This window comes from Schistocerca serialis, chromosome 2 (genome assembly GCF_023864345.2).
Source record: "Schistocerca serialis cubense isolate TAMUIC-IGC-003099 chromosome 2, iqSchSeri2.2, whole genome shotgun sequence".
Taxonomy (NCBI): domain Eukaryota; kingdom Metazoa; phylum Arthropoda; class Insecta; order Orthoptera; family Acrididae; genus Schistocerca; species Schistocerca serialis.
Window position 1 is genome coordinate 1,159,254,261 of NC_064639.1, and position 19,659 is coordinate 1,159,273,919.

Sequence of the window (19,659 nt, forward strand, 5' to 3'; positions counted from 1 at the left end):
CAATCTGCATTAATTTCATCACTTGTATCAAAGGTACATAGATTATAAATAAACATTAATAACAAAAGTCATGTTTTAAAAATATCGGAAAGATTTGTTTATATGAAACATAAGCCACAGTTGCAAACTAACCTTGCTAGGTTAATGCGTGCTCTTTGTCCACCACTTAGTGACACACCACGTTCTCCAACAATTGTTTTGTCTCCTTGTGGAAATAGCTCAAAGTCTCTTGTAAGTGCACATGCTCGAACAACTTCCCGGTACCTTTTAGGCTCATATTCTTGTCCAAAGAGTATATTCTGTCTCACTGTGCCTACAAAGAGCCATGGATCTTGTGATGCATAAGATACATCTCCGCCAACTGCCACAGTGCCTCCACTAAGTGGCAATTCTCCAAGAAGGACATGAAGCAGAGAACTCTACATAGGAGAAAGAACTGTTATACAATTTGTATTCCAGCACTTTAAACATAATATAAATATTGGTTTGTGAAGCAGGTATGATGTTATCTGTTATACAAAAAAGAAACGCAAAATGATAACCTAAAATGTATTGGATAATAATTCCTCTGCACTCATATAGCAGAAGTCTGTAATTAAGTGAGAAATATTTTAAAGAGTCGAATAACTACATAGTTACTGGGTTCTCTCTGAATTATGTTAGGTAAAACCCACAACATTCCATTAAGACAACTGCCAGATGTCTTGTTTGCTTTCGGTGAATGCTGACAAGTGGCAAAAGCCAGTGTCCAAGTAGGGGCAGATGTGCATATGTGAAGGTGGTGTTATCAGACAGATGATGGCAGATTGTTGAGAGCCTTATACTGGGGAATGAGGTTTTCTGCACAAGCAGATCTCTGTAGCAGGCAGAATGACATAATCTCATAATGTATCAATTTATTGTTATTGATCTTGATGAAAAAAAATAACTCCCCATCTTGCTGCTTTAACATACTTCTTCTTCCCTTTATCTACTTAATATGATCTTCAGAAGTGCCTGAATCTGATGTTTTCTTTTTTTAAGTTTTCATCTCCCATTATTGTACAGTAAATATCACAAATCACTTTTTCTCATTTTCAGCCAGCATTATGACCCATGAGCAATCCCAACAACTGTTCTTAATCAAATTAATATAAGGAATTGTGCTTCTCCATTTTAGTTTTCATAGGACTCATAATTACATCTTCACTCTAGTCTGTTCTCTGATCCATTTATTTGGTTTCCTGTCTTTGTAATTAGTAAATTCTCAACATGCCTCTCTCAATTACTCACCACATGTCAAAACTTATAATTCACACTGACTTAAACTTTCCATTTCAGGCAGATTACTTTTGAAAACTTTTCAATTTCCCAAAAGTGCTTCAGGCAGTTTTACTCTTTCCATCTGTTGTCTTCAACTGTCTTACTTAAAACAAAAAAAAAAAAAAAATTGTTCCCTGTTTTCATTCTTAATTTGCACTTTTTTTTCAGTATATTTATTTATTTATTTATTTATCTGTAGACAACTTGTGTTGTATGGATGTCGTCAACTGTATACATGGAATGAGTATATACATAATAGTACTTCTGGTAGTACATATTTCTATGGTGCAACTTAATCGTTTGTACACAAAACAAATACACACCAATCTTAGTTACAAATAAATATAAATTTACAAATGTATTCTTGCATGGATTACACCAAACAAATACACACCAATCTTAATTACAGATAAATATAAATTTACAAAGGTACTCTTGCATGAATTGAGGTGAACACATGTCATTTACAGTATTCTTTGACAGTATAGTAACATTTATCTGCTAAATAATTTTTGCAGCTTTCCTAAAGGCATGTATTCCAGTTTCAGCTTTGATCTCCTCTGGAAGTCTATTATACATTTTTAATACATTAAATAATAAACTATTTTGGGTTTTTGTTTTGTTTTTTCGTATGAAATGCAAATGGTGGCAGGATCTAGTCCAGTGTTGGTGTATAGATCTGTTTTGTGTGTACTGGTCAATGTGTTTCTTTATATATATCACAGGCTGAAAGATGTATTCACATGGTACTGTCAAGATTCCCATGGTTTTGAATAAATCAGTACAGTGAGCTCTCTTGCTGCTTTTTGTTATTATTCGTACTGCCCTCTTTTGCAGATTGAAAATTGCTTGTATGTTCTGCACATTTTTACCCCAGAAGGTTATGCCATAACTAATTATTGAATGCACATATGCAAAGTATGTAGTCTTAGCACATGAACTATTACATACAGACATAATTATCCGGAGTGCATAGCAAGCAGTAGCAATTTTCTTTTCTAGTGCTGCAATATGGTCAGTCCAGTTAAGCTGTGAGTCAACATGCATTCCTAGGAATTTTGTGTTTGTGACACAATCTATAAGTTCATCTTTAACTTTTAGGCCTATGCTATTATGTTTTTTATTTATGTGGAAATTAATACTGTTTGTTTTTTTAATATTGAGGGTTAATTTGTTCCTTACTACCCACTTGCAAACATGATCGAGAGTTTCTTCAGCTTTGTCTCTCAATTTGTCTGGTGACTCGTCACTGATAAGGATGCTGCTATCATCTGCAAATAGTATTGCTTCCCCGTATTTGACACTCTGGGGAAAATCATTAATATATATTAGGAAGAGTATTTGCCCTAACACACTTCCCTGAGGGACTCCTATGTTAATATGTTCTGGTTTGGAAATGTGTTTTGTCAATCTGCTGAATTTCGTTTGTGAGATCTCTACACACTGTACCCTATTTTCCAAGTACGATTGAAACCAATTATTTACTGTTCCCCTTATTCCTAGTGCCTCCATTTTGTTTAGTAGTATTTTGTGGTCTACCGTGTCAAATGCTTTGCTAAGGTCAAGGAATATGCCTGTTACATGTTCACCTTCATCAAGTGCTTCTAAGACAAAATTTGTGAAGTGAGCTACTGCTGAACCTGTGCTTCTTCCTGGCCTGAAACCAAACTGTTCTTTACACAGTAGGTTGTACTTGTTTAGGAAATCCATTAGTCTCTTTTCCATTATATTTTCTATTACCTTGGAAAAGGATGAGAGTAATGAGTATGTTGGTAACAGAACCGGGAACACGTTGCATAAAAGTGATGGCTACCATACATCTGGGATTAGCTTGGATAGTTATAGTTCTTTTAGTTCTCTGCAGGGTAATGTCCAGGGCACCAAAAATGTCGAAGGTTTGAAAATTTTATGACAGGTGAGTTCTTTTTTTAAATTTTTATATGTTAGACACATTATGTTCAATATTTTGTTTTTAAACATTCTCTTATAGCTGTCTATCTCACTTTTCACCTTGGAACATGTGTTGATGTTGGAGGGAGACATTTCTACCAATTCTGCCATAATGTAATTTGGTAACACAAAAAAAGTAATGTGTTTATATTGTTTTTGTGTGTGAAATAAAATGATGAAAAACATGTAGATAAGTTAATCTCTATTCGAGAGTAGGAAAAGGGAGAGAGGTAAACATAGTAGGTGAATATGGATTGGGGGTAAGAAATGAAAGAGGAAGCCGCCTGGTAGAATTTTGTATGGAGCATAACTTAACCATAGCTAACACTTGGTTAAAGAATCATAAAAGAAGGTTGTATACATGGAAGAATCTTGGAGATACTAAAAGGTATCAGATAGATTATATAATGGTAAGACAGAGATTTAGGAACCAGGTTTTAAATTGTAAAACATGTCCAGGGGCAGATGTGGACTCTGACCACAATCTATTGGTTATGAACTGTAAATTAAAACTGAAGAAATTGCAAAAAGGTGGGAATTTAAGGAGATGATGGGACCTGGATAAACTGACTAAACCAGAGGTTGTACAGAGTTTCAGGGAGAGCATAAGGGAACAATTGACAGGAATGGGGGAAAGAAATACAGTAGAAGAAGAATGGGTAGCTCTGAGGGATGAAGTAGTGAAGACAGCAGAGGATCAAATAGGTAAAAAGACGAGGGCTAGTAGAAGTCCTTGGGTAACAGAAGAAATATTGAATTTAATTGATGAAAGGAGAAAATATAAAAATGCAGTAAATGAAGCAGGCAAAAAGGAATACAAACGTCTCAAAAATGAGATCGACAGGAAGTGCAAAATGGCTAAGCAGGCATGGCTAGAGGACAAATGTAAGGATGTAGAGGCTTATCTCACGAGGGGTAAGATAGATACAGCCTACAGGGAAATTAGAGAGACCTTTGGAGAAAAGAGAAAAACTTATATGAATATCAAGAGCTCAGATGGAAACCCAGTTCTGAGCAAACAAGGGAAAGCAGAAAGGTGGAAGGAGTATATAGAGGATCTATACAAGGGCGATGTACTTGAGGGCAATATTATGGAAATGGAAGAGGATGTAGATGTAGATGAAGAAGAAATGGGAGATACGATACTGCGTGAAGAGTTTGACAGAGCACTGAAAGACCTGCGTCGAAACAAGGCCCCTGGAGTAGACAACATTCCATTGGAACTACTGATGGTCTTGGGAGAGCCAGTCCTGACAAAACTCTACCATCTGGTGAGCAAGATGTATGAGACAGGCCAAATACCCTCAGACTTCAAGAATAATATAATAATTCCAATCCCAAAGAAAGCAGGTGTTGACAGATGTGAAAATTACCGAACTATCAGTTTAATAAGTCACGGCTGCAAAATACTAACGCGAATTCTTTACAGATGAATGGAAAAACTGGTAGAAGCGGACCTCAGGGAAGATCAGTTTGGATTCTGTAGAAATATTGGAACACGTGAGGCAATACTGATCCTACGACTTATCTTAGAAGATAGATTAAGGAAAGGCAAACTTATGTTTCTAGCATTTGTAGACTTAAAGAAAGATTTGACAATGTTGACTGGAATACTCTCTTTCAAATTCTAAAGGTGGCAGGGGTAAAATATAGGGAGCAAAAGGCTATTTACAATTTGTACAGAAAGCAGATGGCAGTTATAAAAGTTGAGGGGCATGAAAGGGAAGCAGTGGTTGGGAAAGGAGTGAGACAGGGTTGTAGCCTATCCTCGATGTTATTCAATCTGTATATTGAGCAAGCAGTAAAGGAAATAAATAAAAAATTCAGAGTAGGTATTAAAATCCATGGAGAAGAAATAAAAACTTTGAGGTTCGCCGATGACATTGTAATTCTGTCAGAGGCAGCAAAGAACTTGGAAGAGCAGTTGACGGAATGGACAGTGTCTTGAAAGGAGGATATAAGATGAACATCAACAAAAGTAAAATGAGGATAATGGAATATAGTCGAAATAAGTCGGGTGATGCTGAGGTAATTACACTAGGAAACGAGACACTTAAAGTAGTAAAGGAGGTTTGCTACTTGGGGAGCAAAATAACAGATGATGGTTGAAGTAGAGAGGATATAAAATGTAGACTGGCAATGGCAAGGAAAGTGTTTCTGAAGAAGAGAAATTTGTTAACATCGAGTATAGATTTAAGTATCAGGAAGTCGTTTCTGAAAGTATTTGTATGGAGTGTAGCCATGTATGGAAGTGAAATGTGCAGGATAAATAGTTTGGACAAGAAGAGAATAGAAGCTTTTGAAATGTGGTGCTACTGAAGAATGCTGAAGATTAGATTGGTAGATCACATAGCTAATGAGGGGGTATTGAATAGAATTGGAGAGAAGAGGAGTTTGTGGCACAACTTGGCAAGAAGAAGGGATCGGTTGGTAGGACATGTTCTGAGGCATCAGGGGATCAGAAATTTAGCATTGGAGGGCAACGTGGAGGGTAAAAATCGTAGAGGGAGGCCAAGAGATGAATACACTAATCAGATTCAGAAGGATGTAGGTTGCAATAAGTACTGGGAGATGAATAAGCTTGCACAGGATAGAGTAGCATGGAGAGTTGCATCAAACCAGTCTCAGGACTGAAGACCACAACAACAACAACAACAACATTCAGTTTTCGTTTCACTGTTTAGCAATGGGCAAAAGGAAGTGTGCGTTTAATGTTAACCTGCAACAGAAACAAATTTTTGAAAGTATGTAATGACAGTAACATAGCAGTGCTAGTGTGCTGCTAAAGGGGCTACATTTACGTGCCACATTGATAGATGTAACCTCAGTTTCATAACATCATACTGCACATCCAACTTAATAAAGTTATATGACCCAAAATTTTCATCTGCCAGAATAAAAACAGAGGTAGTTATTGTAAACATTATTTTGCCATTTGTATTTGATAATGTGTTGCATTCTCTGGAAAACATGAATTATATAATAGTTATGATGGATACCTCAAACAGAAGTGAAGTAAAACTTTTTCTCGTTGCTGTAAGATATTTCAGTCTGGAAGAGCAAATTCAGGTTAAACTTCAATGAAGTGTCAGGTGAAGGAGTTCAAATTTTGACTCAGAATCCTTTTCCACTTGATAAGAAATACAAACTTGAAGAAAAAATTGTTTGTTGTATTGTTGATAACAATTATGTGGAACGTTTGGGCTGCAGGAAGGTGTACACTGTTTCAGCATCTTCTGTTAAACATTTGCTAAATGTTAAAATTAATTCAGAATCTTCTTGTTGTGAATTTTTCCATGCATTTAAAACAAACACACCATTTATGAAAAAAGTCATGTCAAGTGGAAAATACAACTGAATAATTAAAGTTTAATGTTTTAGTAAACTGCTAGATACTATGATTGAAATTGGATTTTCACTTAAAATGATGATCTTCTTACTGTCTTAAAGTACTGTATGGGACTTCGTCTTTCAAATGATGTATTGCTTGTGGTTGTATTTCGAATGTAATCATATTAATGTATCAGTTTTCTGAGTTGGTACACCCAGTTTTTGTCATGGCAAACTATTATGGCTACCTGGAAAACTGTCAATCTTTCATCACGATTTCAAGACTCCCGCTTTCAGGTGATTAGTTTGTGTGGTATGTGACATAATTCTGGAAAATATGCACTCTTGTTCTCTGTTTATATCTTTGACTACAGTGTTCATTTATATGTGGTGAATACAATTGTTATTTCAAGAACATTCACACTTAAAGTTTGTATTTTTATCTGATGATTGCATGATGAGAAAGCTCTTTTAGATGCAGGAAGTGAAATTAGTGCAGTTTCAGAAACATTTTTAACTATATATAGAGTATAATGAGGTTATGGATATACCTTTGTGCAGATAAAAAATTGCAGGAGCAATACATAGAAAAAAAATATTTGAGTCATCAAACAATATAACGCAATACCATTATTTCAATTTTGACAGTACATGTGTGAGGATAAATTGTAAAAAAATTAGCTCTTTAGTTAGAACAGATTCTGAAAAAGATACCTTTATACCACATAAATTTTACATTGGGAAGTTGTCAATTCCATTACCGCTTAAGAAATTTCAGAAATATGTCCTGGTTGAACCCATAAAAATGGTAATATGTCCTGGGTTGGACCCTAAAAAATTCATTAAGCTTAGTAAAAGGTACAGTGTTCATTTCTTAAGGGACAACCTTGGCAGAAACTTAGCAAGAACTTTACAGAACAATAACAAATATTTCAAAGCAATGGGTTTGGTGAAACCAAGAGCAAGTAAGAAAACTGTTGCCAAAGTCAACCAAGTCACAAGAAGCAAAAAAAGAAAGGAGCAGTGAAGGAGAAAGACAGGTGGATGCTGCCAGAAAACAGTACACAGAGAGGGTTACTGCAAATAAGCTACTTGTAAATAAAGAGAACACAGTGACAATGCAATTCCTGCTTAAATATAAATGTTACACTTTCACACCTCCACTGCCACTTAGTTATACACAAAACATACATTTTTTGTATTGTTGTGGATGGACACCTGTCATGGAAAGACTTATAGATCATATCTGTCAGAAAATCAGCACCATACGAATATGTATTTACTGAAATGGGTTGCAGCCTTCCTGGGCCACGACACCTTAAGGCAAATATATTTCGGTCTGATACATCCACAGGACTTGGAAGAACAGTTGAACAGAATGGACAGTGTCTTGAAAGAATGAACATCAACAAAAGCAAAATGAAGATAATGGAATGTAGTCAAATTAAGTTGGGTGATGCTGAGGGAATTAGATTAGGAAATGAGGCACTTAAAGTAGTAAAGGAGTTTTGCTATTTGGGAAGCAAAATAACTGATGATGGTCGAAGTAGAGAGGATGTAAAATGTAGACTGGCAATGGCAAGGAAAGCATTTCTGAAGAAGAGAAATTTGGTAACATCGAGTATAGATTTAAGTGTCAGGAAGTTGTTTCTGAAAGTATGTGTATGGAGTGTAGCCATGTATGGAAGTGAAACATGGACAATAAATAGTTTGGACAAGAAGAGAATAGAAGCTTTCAAAATGTGGTGCTACAGAAGAATGCTGAAGATTAGGTGGGTAGATCACATAACTAATGATGAGGTATTGAATAGAATTGGGGAGAAGAGGAGTTTGTGGCACAACTTGACAAGAAGAAGGGACCGGTTGGTGGGGCATGTTCTGAGGCATCAAGGGATCACCAATTTAGTATAGGAGGGCACCGTGGAGGGTAAAAATCGTAGAGGGAGACCAAGAGGTGAATACACTAAGCAGATTCAGAAGGATGTAGGCTGCAGTAGGTAATGGAAGATCAAGAAGCTTGCACAGGATAGAGTAGCATGGAGAGCTGCATCAAACTGGTCTCAGGACTGAAGACTACAACAACAACAACAACAGCATCCACATCTTCAGTATGCTATTCAGATCTGGAGTGAGGCACCAGCTGTCTATACAGGCAGGCTTTATTGGGGGGGAGGGAGGGGGGGGGGGGAGCGGGGGAGCAGTAAGAGCTGTAGCTATGGTAAGCAGGAGAGAACATTTGGAGAAATTTTCAGGAAATTTAAAATACTTAGCCTCTATTCTGTGTACATTCTGCAGGCAATCATGTTTGTGAAACTAAATACAGAACATAATGCAATGAACAGTAATACACGTAACTACAACACAGAAGGAAGGGAAAACTTTCACAGAATTACAAGTAATAAACAGGCAGCATACAGCAGTCCACATGCAATGATAACATTTTTTTACAACAGATTATCAGCTGATCTGAAGAAAGCTAATTTAAATATATTAAAGAATGAACCAAAGTGTTTATTAATACAGAAATGCTGTTATTTAATAGAAAATTTCAAATGTAATGTTTGCTTGTAAAACTGTTAGTGTATATAGCCATAAGTTTGTTTTTGGAACAAAAAAAAACTAATATCTCTTATCTTCACTTTTTATATCAACACATGCATTTACCTTTCACTGGTAAGAGAAGGATAATCAGTACAACCTTGTATCTCAATGTGTATGTGAACTACATCTATGACAATGTCTGAAAACTGATTGTTATACAGACAGTAGTTTAATTAGTTAAGGCTAATTATTGCAAATGAAATGACATGCTTTGGTGACAACACTGATAAACTGGTGTGGCTGGAACATTCTGTATATGCTTACTGTTAGCAGCCATGCTGGTAAGAGTATGGTGAAAGCTTTTGATAGATTAGTTTTATTTTTTTTTTTTTTTGGGGGGGGGGGTGGGGGGGGGGCGGGGGAGAGTCATCTGGTAAGAGTATGGTGAAAGCTTTTGATAGATTAGTTTTATTTTTTTTGGGGGGGGGGGGGGGGGGCAGTCGGGGAGTCATCTGGTAAGAGTATGGTGAAAGCTTTTCATAGATTAGTTTTTTTTTTTTTTTTTTCATGGGGGGGGGGGAGTCATCGGTCTTCTACTCCCCCCCCCCTCCCCCGATGAACCATGGACCTTGCCGTTGGTGGGGAGGCTTGCGTGCCTCAGCGATACAGATGGCCGTACCGTAGGTGCAACCACAATGGAGGGGTATCTGTTGAGAGGCCAGATAAACATGTGGTTCCTGAAGAGGGGCAGCAGCCTTTTCAGGAGTTGCAGGGGCAACAGTCTGGATGATTAACTGATCTGGCCTTGTAACATTAACCAGAACGGCCTTGCTGTGCTGGTACTGCGAACGGCTGAAAGCAAGGGGAAACTACAGCCGTAATTTTTCCCGAGGACATGCAGCTTTACTGTATGATTAAATGATGATGGCGCCCTCTTGGGTAAAATATTCCGGAGGTAAAATAGTCCCCCATTCGGATCTCCGGGCGGGGACTACTCAAGAGGATGTCGTTATCAGGAGAAAGAAAACTGGCGTTCTACGGATCGGAGCGTGGAATGTCAGATCCCTTAATCGGGCAGGTAGGTTAGAAAATTTAAAAAGGGAAATGGATAGGTTAAAATTAGATATAGTGGGAATTAGTGAAGTTCGGTGGCAGGAGGAACAAGACTTTTGGTCAGGTGATTACAGGGTTATAAATACAAAATCAAATAGGGGTAATGCAGGAGTAGGTTTAACAATGAATAAAAAAATAGGAGTGCATGTTAGCTACTACAAACAGCATAGTGAACGCATTATTGTGGCCAAGATAGACACAAAGCCCATGCCTACTACAGTAGTACAAGTTTATATGCCAACTAGCTCTGCAGATGATGAAGAAATAGATGAAATGTATGACGAGATAAAAGAAATTATTCAGGTAGTGAAGGGAGACGAAAATTTAATAGTCATGGGTGACTGGAATTCATCAGTAGGAAAAGGGAGAGAAGGAAACATAGTAGGTGAATATGGATTGGGGGGGAAGAAATGAAAGAGGAAGCCGCCTTGTAGAATTTTGCACAGAGCATAACTTAATCATAGCTAACACTTGGTTCAAGAATCATAAAAGAAGGTTGTATACCTGGAAGAATCCTGGAGATACTAAAAGGTATCAGATAGATTATATAATGGTAAGACAAAGATTTAGGAACCAGGATTTAAATTGTAAGACATTTCCAGGGGCAGATGTGGATTCTGACCACAATCTATTGGTTATGAACTGCAGATTGAAACTGAAGAAACTGCAAAAAGGTGGGAATTTAAGGAGATGGGACCTGGATAAACTGAAAGAACCAGAGGTTGTAGAGAGTTTCAGGGAGACCATAAGGGAACAATTGAATGGGGGAAAGAAATACAGTAGAAGAAGAATGGGTAGCTCTGAGGGATGAAGTAGTGAAGGCAGCAGACGATCAAGTAGGTAGAAAGACGAGGGCTAATAGAAATCCTTGGGTAACAGAAGAAATATCGAATTTAATTGATGAAAGGAGAAAATATAAAAATGCAGTAAATGAAGCAAGCAAAAAGGAATACAAACGTCTCAAAAATGAGATCGACAGGAAGTGCAAAATGGCTAAGCAGGGATGGCTAGAGGACAAATGTAAGGATGTAGAGGCTTGTCTCACTAGGGGTAAGATAGATACTGCCTACAGGGAAATTAGAGAGACCTTTGGAGAAAAGAGAAAAACTTATATGAATATCAAGAGCTCAGATGGAAACCCAGTTCTGAGCAAACAAGGGAAAGCAGAAAGGTGGAAGGAGTATATAGAGGATCTATACAAGGGCGATGTACTTGAGGGCAATATTATGGAAATGGAAGAGGATGTAGATGTAGATGAAGAAGAAATGGGAGATACGATACTGCGTGAAGAGTTTGACAGAGCACTGAAAGACCTGAGTTGAAACAAGGCCCCGGGAGTAGACAATATTCCATTAGAACTACTGATGGCCTTGGGAGAGCCAGTCATGCCAAAACTCTGCCATCTGGTGAGCAAGATGTATGAGACAGGCGAAATACCCTCAGACTTCAAGAAGAATATAATAATTCCAATCCCAAAGAAAGCAGGTGTTGACAGATGTGAAAATTACGAAACTATCAGTTTAATAAGTCACAGCTGCAAAACACTAACGCGAATTCTTTACAGACGAATGGAAAAACTGGTAGAAGCGGACCTCGGGGAAGATCAGTTTGGATTCCATAGAAATGTTGGAACACGTGAGGCAATACTAACCTTACGACTTATCTTAGAAGAAAGATTAAGAAAAGGCAAACCTACATTTCTAGCATATGTAGAGTTAGAGAAAGCTTTTGACAATGTTGACTGGAATACTCTCTTTCAAATTCTAAAGGTGGCAGGGGTAAAATACAGGGAGCGAAAGGCTATTTACAATTTGTACAGAAAGCAGATGGCAGTTATAAGAGTCGAGGGGCATGAAAGGGAAGCAGTGGTTGGGAAAGGAGTGAGACAGGGTTGTAGCCTCTCCCCAATGTTATTCAATCTGTATACCGAGCAAGCAGTAAAGGAAACAAAAGAAAAATTCGGAGTAGGTATTAAAATTCATGGAGAAGAAGTAAAAACTTTGAGGTTCGCCGATGACATTGTAATTCTGTCAGAGACAGCAAAGGACTTGGAAGAGCAGTTGAACGGAATGGACAGTGTCTTGAAAGGAGGATATAAGATGAACATCAACAAAAGCAAAACGAGGATAATGGAATGTAGTCAAATTAAATTGGGTGATGCCGAGGGCATTAGATTAGGAATTGAGACACTTAAAGTAGTAAAGGAGTTTTGCTATTTAGGGAGTAAAATAACTGATGATGGTCGAAGTAGAGAGGATATAAAATGTAGACTGGCAATGGCAAGGAAAGCGTTTCTGAAGAAGAGAAATTTGGTAACATCGAGTATAGATTTAAGTGTCAGGAAGTCGTTTCTGAAAGTATTTGTATGGAGTGTAGCTATGTATGGAAGTGAAACATGGACAATAAATAGTTTGGACAAGAAGAGAATAGAAGCTTTCGAAATGTGGTGCTACAGAAGAATGTTGAAGATTAGGTGGGTAGATCACATAACTAATGATGAGGCATTGAATAGAATTGGGGAGAAGAGGAGTTTGTGGCACAACTTGACAAGAAGAAGGGACCGGTTGGTGGGGCATATTCTGAGGCATCAAGGGATCACCAATTTAGTATTGGAGGGCATCGTGGAGGGTAAAAATCGTAGAGGGAGACCAAGAGGTGAATACACTAAGCAGATTCAGAAGGATGTAGGCTGCAGTAGGTAATGGAAGATCAAGAAGCTTGCACAGGATAGAGTAGCATGGAGAGCTGCATCAAACTGGTCTCAGGACTGAAGACCACAACAACAACAACAACAACAACATCCACATCTTCAGTATGCTATTCAGATCTGGAGTGAGGCACCAGCTGTCTATACAGGCAGGCTTTATTGGGGGGGGGGGGGGGGGGGAGGAGGGGGGGGGGGAGCAGGGGAGCAGTAAGAGCTGTAGCTATGGTAAGCAAGAGAGAACATTTGGAGAAATTTTCAGGAAATTTAAAATACTTAGCCTCTATTCTGTGTACATTCTGCAGGCAATCATGTTTGTGAAACTAAATACAGAACATAATGCAATGAACAGTAATACACGTAACTACAACACAGAAGGAAGGGAAAACTTTCACAGAATTACAAGTAATAAACAGGCAGCATACAGCAGTCCACATGCAATGATAACTTTTTTTTACAACAGATTACTAGCTGATCTGAAGAAAGCTAATTTAAATATATTAAAGAATGAACCAAAGTGTTTATTAATACAGAAATGCTGTTATTTAATAGAAAATTTCAAATGTAATGTTTGCTTGTAAAACTGTTAGTGTATATAGCCATAAGTTTGTTTTTGGAACAAAAAAAACTAATAATCTCTTATCTTCACTTTTTATATCAACACATGCATTTACCTTTCACTGGTAAGAGAAGGATAATCAGTACAACCTTGTATCTCAATGTGTATGTGAACTACATCTATGACAATGTCTGAAAACTGATTGTTATACGGACAGTAGTTTAATTAGTTAAAGCTAATTATTGCAAATGAAATGACATGCTTTGGTGACAACACTGATAAACTGGTGTGGCTGGAACATTCTGTACATGCTTATTGTTAGCAGCCATACTGGTAAGAGTATGGTGAAAGCTTTTGATAGATTAGTTTCATTTTTTTTTTTTTTTTTTTTTTTTTTTTTTTTTTTGGGAGTCATCAGTCTTCTTACTGATTTAATGCTGCTTGCTGTCTCTTCTTCTTTGTGTCAACTCCACAGTTTCACAGTAACATATACACGCAACATCCTCAATTATTTGTTGGCTATAACATCGGTTTTCCTCTAAGTTTTTTGCCTGTTTGTCTCACTCAGGTTCCACATAAGTTATGTTCTGTTGTCTTCACACGTCCTATCACCATGTTCTTTCTTGTAGTCAGTGTTGTTTTCCATATATTCCTTTCCATATATTCCTTTCTGCAGAGTCACTTCTCATATCTTATAAGTCCACTTAATATTAAGTATACTTCAGTAGCATTACATTTCAAGTGCTTTGATTCAGTTCTTTTCCAGTTTTCCCACAGTCTGTGATTCACTTCCATACAATGCTGTGTTTAAGATCTGCATTCCCATAAATTACTTCTGTAAATTAATGCCTACATTTGATCCTAGAAGACTTAATTCAGTGAGAAATGCCATTTAACCTGTGTTGTGTTGCTTTTATATCCTCCTTGCTTTGTCCATCATGTGTTATCTTTCTTCATTTTGTCTACTACTTGGTCCCCAATTTCGATTTTAAGTTTAATGTTAATTCATTTCTGCTGCTCCTCATTACTTTTGTCTTTCATCAGTTTACTTTCATCTGTATTCTGTACTATTCTGTGCTCAGTAGACTGTTAATCCTATTCAACAGTTCCTGCAATATCTGTCCTCATTTTCACCAAGGATAGCAACATCATCATGAAATTTTAATCCAAATTACAATTTTTATTTTATTTTCATCACTGTTTCTTTGATGCACAGTTGGATAGTAAGGGGGATAGATGATTTCCCTGTGTTGTGATGTTTTTGATCTGTATGCCACCGTCAGCACGTTTTATTGTGATTGTCCCATCTTACACATCTACATCTATACGCTGCACACGGAGGGTATGTCCCTTTGTACCAGTTATTATGGTTTCTTCCTGTTCCATTCACGTATGGAACACACATAAAATGACTGTTTGAATGCCTCTGTGTGTACAGTAATTATTCTAATCTTATCCTCATGTCCCTATGTGAGTGGTATATACTTATACCTAGAGTCATCATTTAAAGCTGTTTCTTGAAATGTTGTTAACAGACTTTCTTGGATAGAATATATCTATCTGCAAGAGTATTCCAGTTCAGATACTTCAGTATGTCTGTGAAACTCTCCCACGGATTAAACAAACCTGTGACCACTCATCCTGCCCTTCTCTGTCTACGTTCAATATCCCTTGTTAGTCCTATCTGGTATGAGTCCGACACACTTGATCAATATTCCAGAAGTGATCACATGAGTGATTTGTAAGCAATCTCTTTTCTGGACTGATTGCACTTCTCCAGTATTCTACCAATATACCAAAGCCCATCACCCGCTTTATCCACGACTGAACCTATGTGATGATTCCATTTTGTATCCCTACAAAGTGTTACATTCACATATCTGTTTGAGTTGGCCAATTCGAACAGTGACTCATTGATATTATAGTCATAGGATACTATGTTTTTCATTTGTGAAGTGCAAAATTTTACAGTTCTGAACATTTAGAGCAAGCTGCCAAGTTTTGCACCACACTGAAATGTTATCAAGATCTGAATGAATATTTATGCAGCTTCTTTCAGATAGTTCTTCATTATAGATAACTGCATGATCTGCAAAAAGCCTGATTTTACTATTAATATTGTCTGCAAGGTCATTAATATAGAACATGAACAGCAAGGGTCCGAACACACTTCCCTGGAGCACACCTGAATTTACTTCTACATCAGACGATGACTCTCCATCCGAGACAACATGCTCTGTCCTCCCTACTGAAAAGTCCTCAATCCAGACACAAACTTCACTTGACACCCCATACTTTTGACAATAAGCGTAGTTGTGGTTCTGAGTCAAATATTTTTTGTAAATCAAGAAATACAGCATATACCTGATTGTCTTGATCCAAAGCTTTCAGTATATCATCTAAAAAAAGAACAAGTTGGGTTTCGCATGATAGAAGTTTCTGAAATCCATGCTGGTTGGCACTGAGGAGGTCATACTTTTCAAGATACCTCATTATGTTTGAACCCACAATATGTTCTAAGATTCTACAACAAGTCAGTGTCAAGGATACTGGATGTAGTTCTGTAGATCACTTCTACTACCCTTCTTGTAGACGGATGTGACCTGTGCCTTTTTCCAAGAACTGTTCGAGGGATCTAGAACAGATCATAGTTAGAAGAGGGGCTAACTCAGCTGCAAATTCAGTACAGAATCTGACATGGATTCCATCGGGCCATGGAGCTTTGTACAATTTTAATGATTTCAGCTGTTTCTCAATACCACTGATGCTAATACTTACTTTATACATCTTTTCAGTTGTATGAGGATTAAATTTGTGCAATTCTCCTAGGTTTTCCTCTGTAAAGGAACATTCGAAAATGGAGTTAAACATTTCATCTTTTGCTTTGCTACCCTCAGTTTCAGTTCCTGTCTCACTCACTAGTGACTGGACCTAACTTTGCTGCCCCTAACAGCCTTTACATATGACCAGAATTTCTTTGGGTGCTGTGAAAGATGACTTGACAATATTCTACTGTGGTAGTCACTGAAGCCAAACACATTTCATTCAGTGTCTCTCTATCTATAGCTGTACGCTCTGTTTTACACCTATTATGCAGTAATCTCTGTTTCTTTAGAAGTTTCTTTACAGTGACTGTATACCCATGGAGATTCCTCCAATTTTAAACTGTTCTACTCAATATGCATCAATCCAGTTCATGGTCAACTATTCAATTATAAACTGTTCTACTCAGTACTCATCAATACAGTTCATGGTCAACTATTCTTTTAAACCTGAGTCAGAGTTACTCTACTTGCTCCCTGTACTGAAAGTTTCACGTTCTTCATTGATATATGACAGTACTGATTTTTATCAAGTTTACTGAACATATATATGTCTTTCTGCTTGTTTTCATTGCCCTTTGTACATAGGTAATTATTGTTGCCACAACAGCGTCATGGTCACTGATACCAGTTTCGATGTGGACAGTCTCAAAGAGACCAGGTCTATTTGTTGCCATTAGATCCGATATACTTCCATCATGAGTGGGGTTCCTAACTATCTGTTCTGGGTAGTTTTCAGAAAAACATTTGGTAAAGTTTCACAGGATGCCTTATTATGCCCACCAATAACAAAACTGTAATTTTACCAATTAATTGTTGGATGATTAAAGCCTCCACTAATGATTACAGTATGATTGGGGAACTTAACAAACAAGTGAACTGAAGTTCTCTTGAAAGCTTTTGGTTACATCAGGAGATGAGGATCCAATTATTATTTTATGCCCACCCCTGATACTGAGTCTTGCCCAAACAATGTAACATGCAGCTTCAATTTCTGCCTCAGTGGATTTGAGTATCTTGTCTTCTGCTACAAATACACCACTTTCATTTTCCACTTGCCTGTACTACCAATATACCACTTATTTTTCCCAAAAATCTCACTGCTATCAATTTCACGTTTCAACCAGCTTTCTGTAACTAGTATTATGTGTGCTTCATTGCTTCTAATGAATGCTTCAAACTCCTGCACTTTGTTGCAAATGTTTTGGCACTTTCCCATTAGGATTTTAATACGCTTACTTGTGGGATGCGTTTCTTTCAATCTTACACTGATACATCTGAGTTTCCTACAGCTATTGTTATCTGGATTGGATGGAGTGTCACCTAACCTAAAAAAAAACCTTGTGTGCATCCCACACACACAGTCAGCTACCTGCATAACAGCCTCTGATGTATAGTGCACAACTGACCCATTTAGGGAGACCCTACACTTCTCAACCCTATGGCGCAAGTCCAGGAAGTCACAGACTAGCCTGTCACAGAACTTTAGCAGTCTCTGGTTCAATCCCTCCACTCGACTAAGAACCAAAAAGCCACATCAGTTCTGGGCACAATGCTGCAAATTGTGAGCTTCATTGAAACTCCATCTGTAAGACTGGTCTTTTCAACCTTCTCTACTGTTCGCTGAAATGACCCAAGAATGACCTCAATGTCCAGACAACAGGCATCATTTGTTCCAACATGCGTCACAATCTGCAGTTGGTTGCACCCTGTTCTCTCAATGGCAGCTGGAATAGCCTCTTCAACATGTTGAATGAGGCTGCCAGGCTTACACACTGAGTGCACCTGATGTCCTTTCCAGACCCTAGTCCCTTGCAACCACTTCCCTAAGGAGTATCTTCATTCTCCGTACATTTGAACTGCTAACGATTAATAGACAACTGCCCGTTTGCATTTGCTTCCTCCTGATACTGGACAAAACGGGTTTCCTCAAAACAGGTGAAGTGAGTCCCACTGGCTCCATTTCATTTCAGTGAAAGACAGCACCTCAGACATGTATATAACCCATCTTTCCATAAGTCTTATTTCTTTGCCACATTTTACGGTGAGTAAACTTGTCAAGACAAAAAGAACTCTCTCAGATATGCATAATGAATCAAAAACAATAAAATAAATGCAAGTTTTTGGTAATGAAGTATATTTTTTCAAAAAGTTTAATATTCAGGAAATAATTACCTTTCCAGATCCAACAGGACCAACAATAGCACAAAGCTTGCCTGGATTGACTAGTAAATTAATATTTGATAATGTCTCAGATATATTTGAAGGACCCCATCGTGCACTTGCATTCTGTAGCATTATTCCAATTTTCTCAGTCTTCTCTCCTGAGGGCATCAAAGATCTAGGGACATGCTCCTCCAGCAGTAGAAATACCTAAAAAAAAACTGATCAGGTTAATTAGGTAATTATTGATTTTTTGGTTCAATGCAAGTAATTAATAACTGAAAATATTTTCAAGCATGCATTTATTAAAATAATGGAAATCACATGATGGAAACAATAAACAAAAAATGAAATACAGCCATTCATCCATAGTTAATCAAAGAGATGCACATTTAAACATATTAAGTAATTCTTTCATTCATTGACACACAGTGTTTCATAAATGCCATGATGAAGTGAGCTTTCCGAGATGTGGAATGAGGCAACTTATACATTAATAGTGAGAAGAATCCCCTACATGCTATTTCTGTTAAGTATACTAAGAACAAACTACGATGAAATACACACCACGAACTGCTGTTGATAAAAAGTGTGACAAGGATTATATCTGCATTCAAGAATATGGCAAAAGAAATCAGCAATAGCAAACAATTTGTATTCACTCATTTACAAGGCAAAATCTGGACCTCTGTATCACTAACTTTTGATAAATGAACTTTGGCTCTTGGCCCACTGAGCCATCATAACGATACCTAGAGATCACAATTCAATATAACTACCACTCAATTGACTATTTTTATGTTGCAAGAATGTGATGACATGCTACAGTGCATGATATGTATTTTTTTTATTATTATCAGTAACACCGTTGGAAAGGTAATTATAGTAGACCATGGCAAACATAGATTTAGCTGAACATGTTCTGAACTCACTTGACACACAACAGTCGAATTGTAGGATCTTGGTGGGCTTGTCTAAACCATGTGGCTGTGTGAATCATTCCAGATTAGTGGAGGATCTGTGTGAGATTCGAGGAAAATGCAGTGACACAATACAATCATATCCACATCCAGGCGAATCACTTGCATGTACGGACCCATGGAATACGCATACCAAATAAATAAAATAAAATAAAAAATAGGAATAGAAACAGTGCATAGAAATCAGGCATACTA

General features: G+C 37.5%; 1 protein-coding gene across 1 annotated transcript in view; it reads right to left on the reverse strand.

Annotated features, from left to right (window-relative positions):
* LOC126458618 (ATP-binding cassette sub-family C member 4-like) overlaps window positions 1-19,659 on the reverse strand; it is a 267,565-nt gene that overhangs the window by 108,585 nt on the left and 139,321 nt on the right. Inside the window, exons 9-10 of the mRNA XM_050095784.1 lie at window positions 18,497-18,694; window positions 133-419 (exon numbers count right to left, since the gene is read on the reverse strand). Of these exons, the coding sequence (XP_049951741.1) occupies window positions 133-419; window positions 18,497-18,694 (485 nt within the window). The remainder of the gene's footprint in view (window positions 1-132; window positions 420-18,496; window positions 18,695-19,659) is intronic.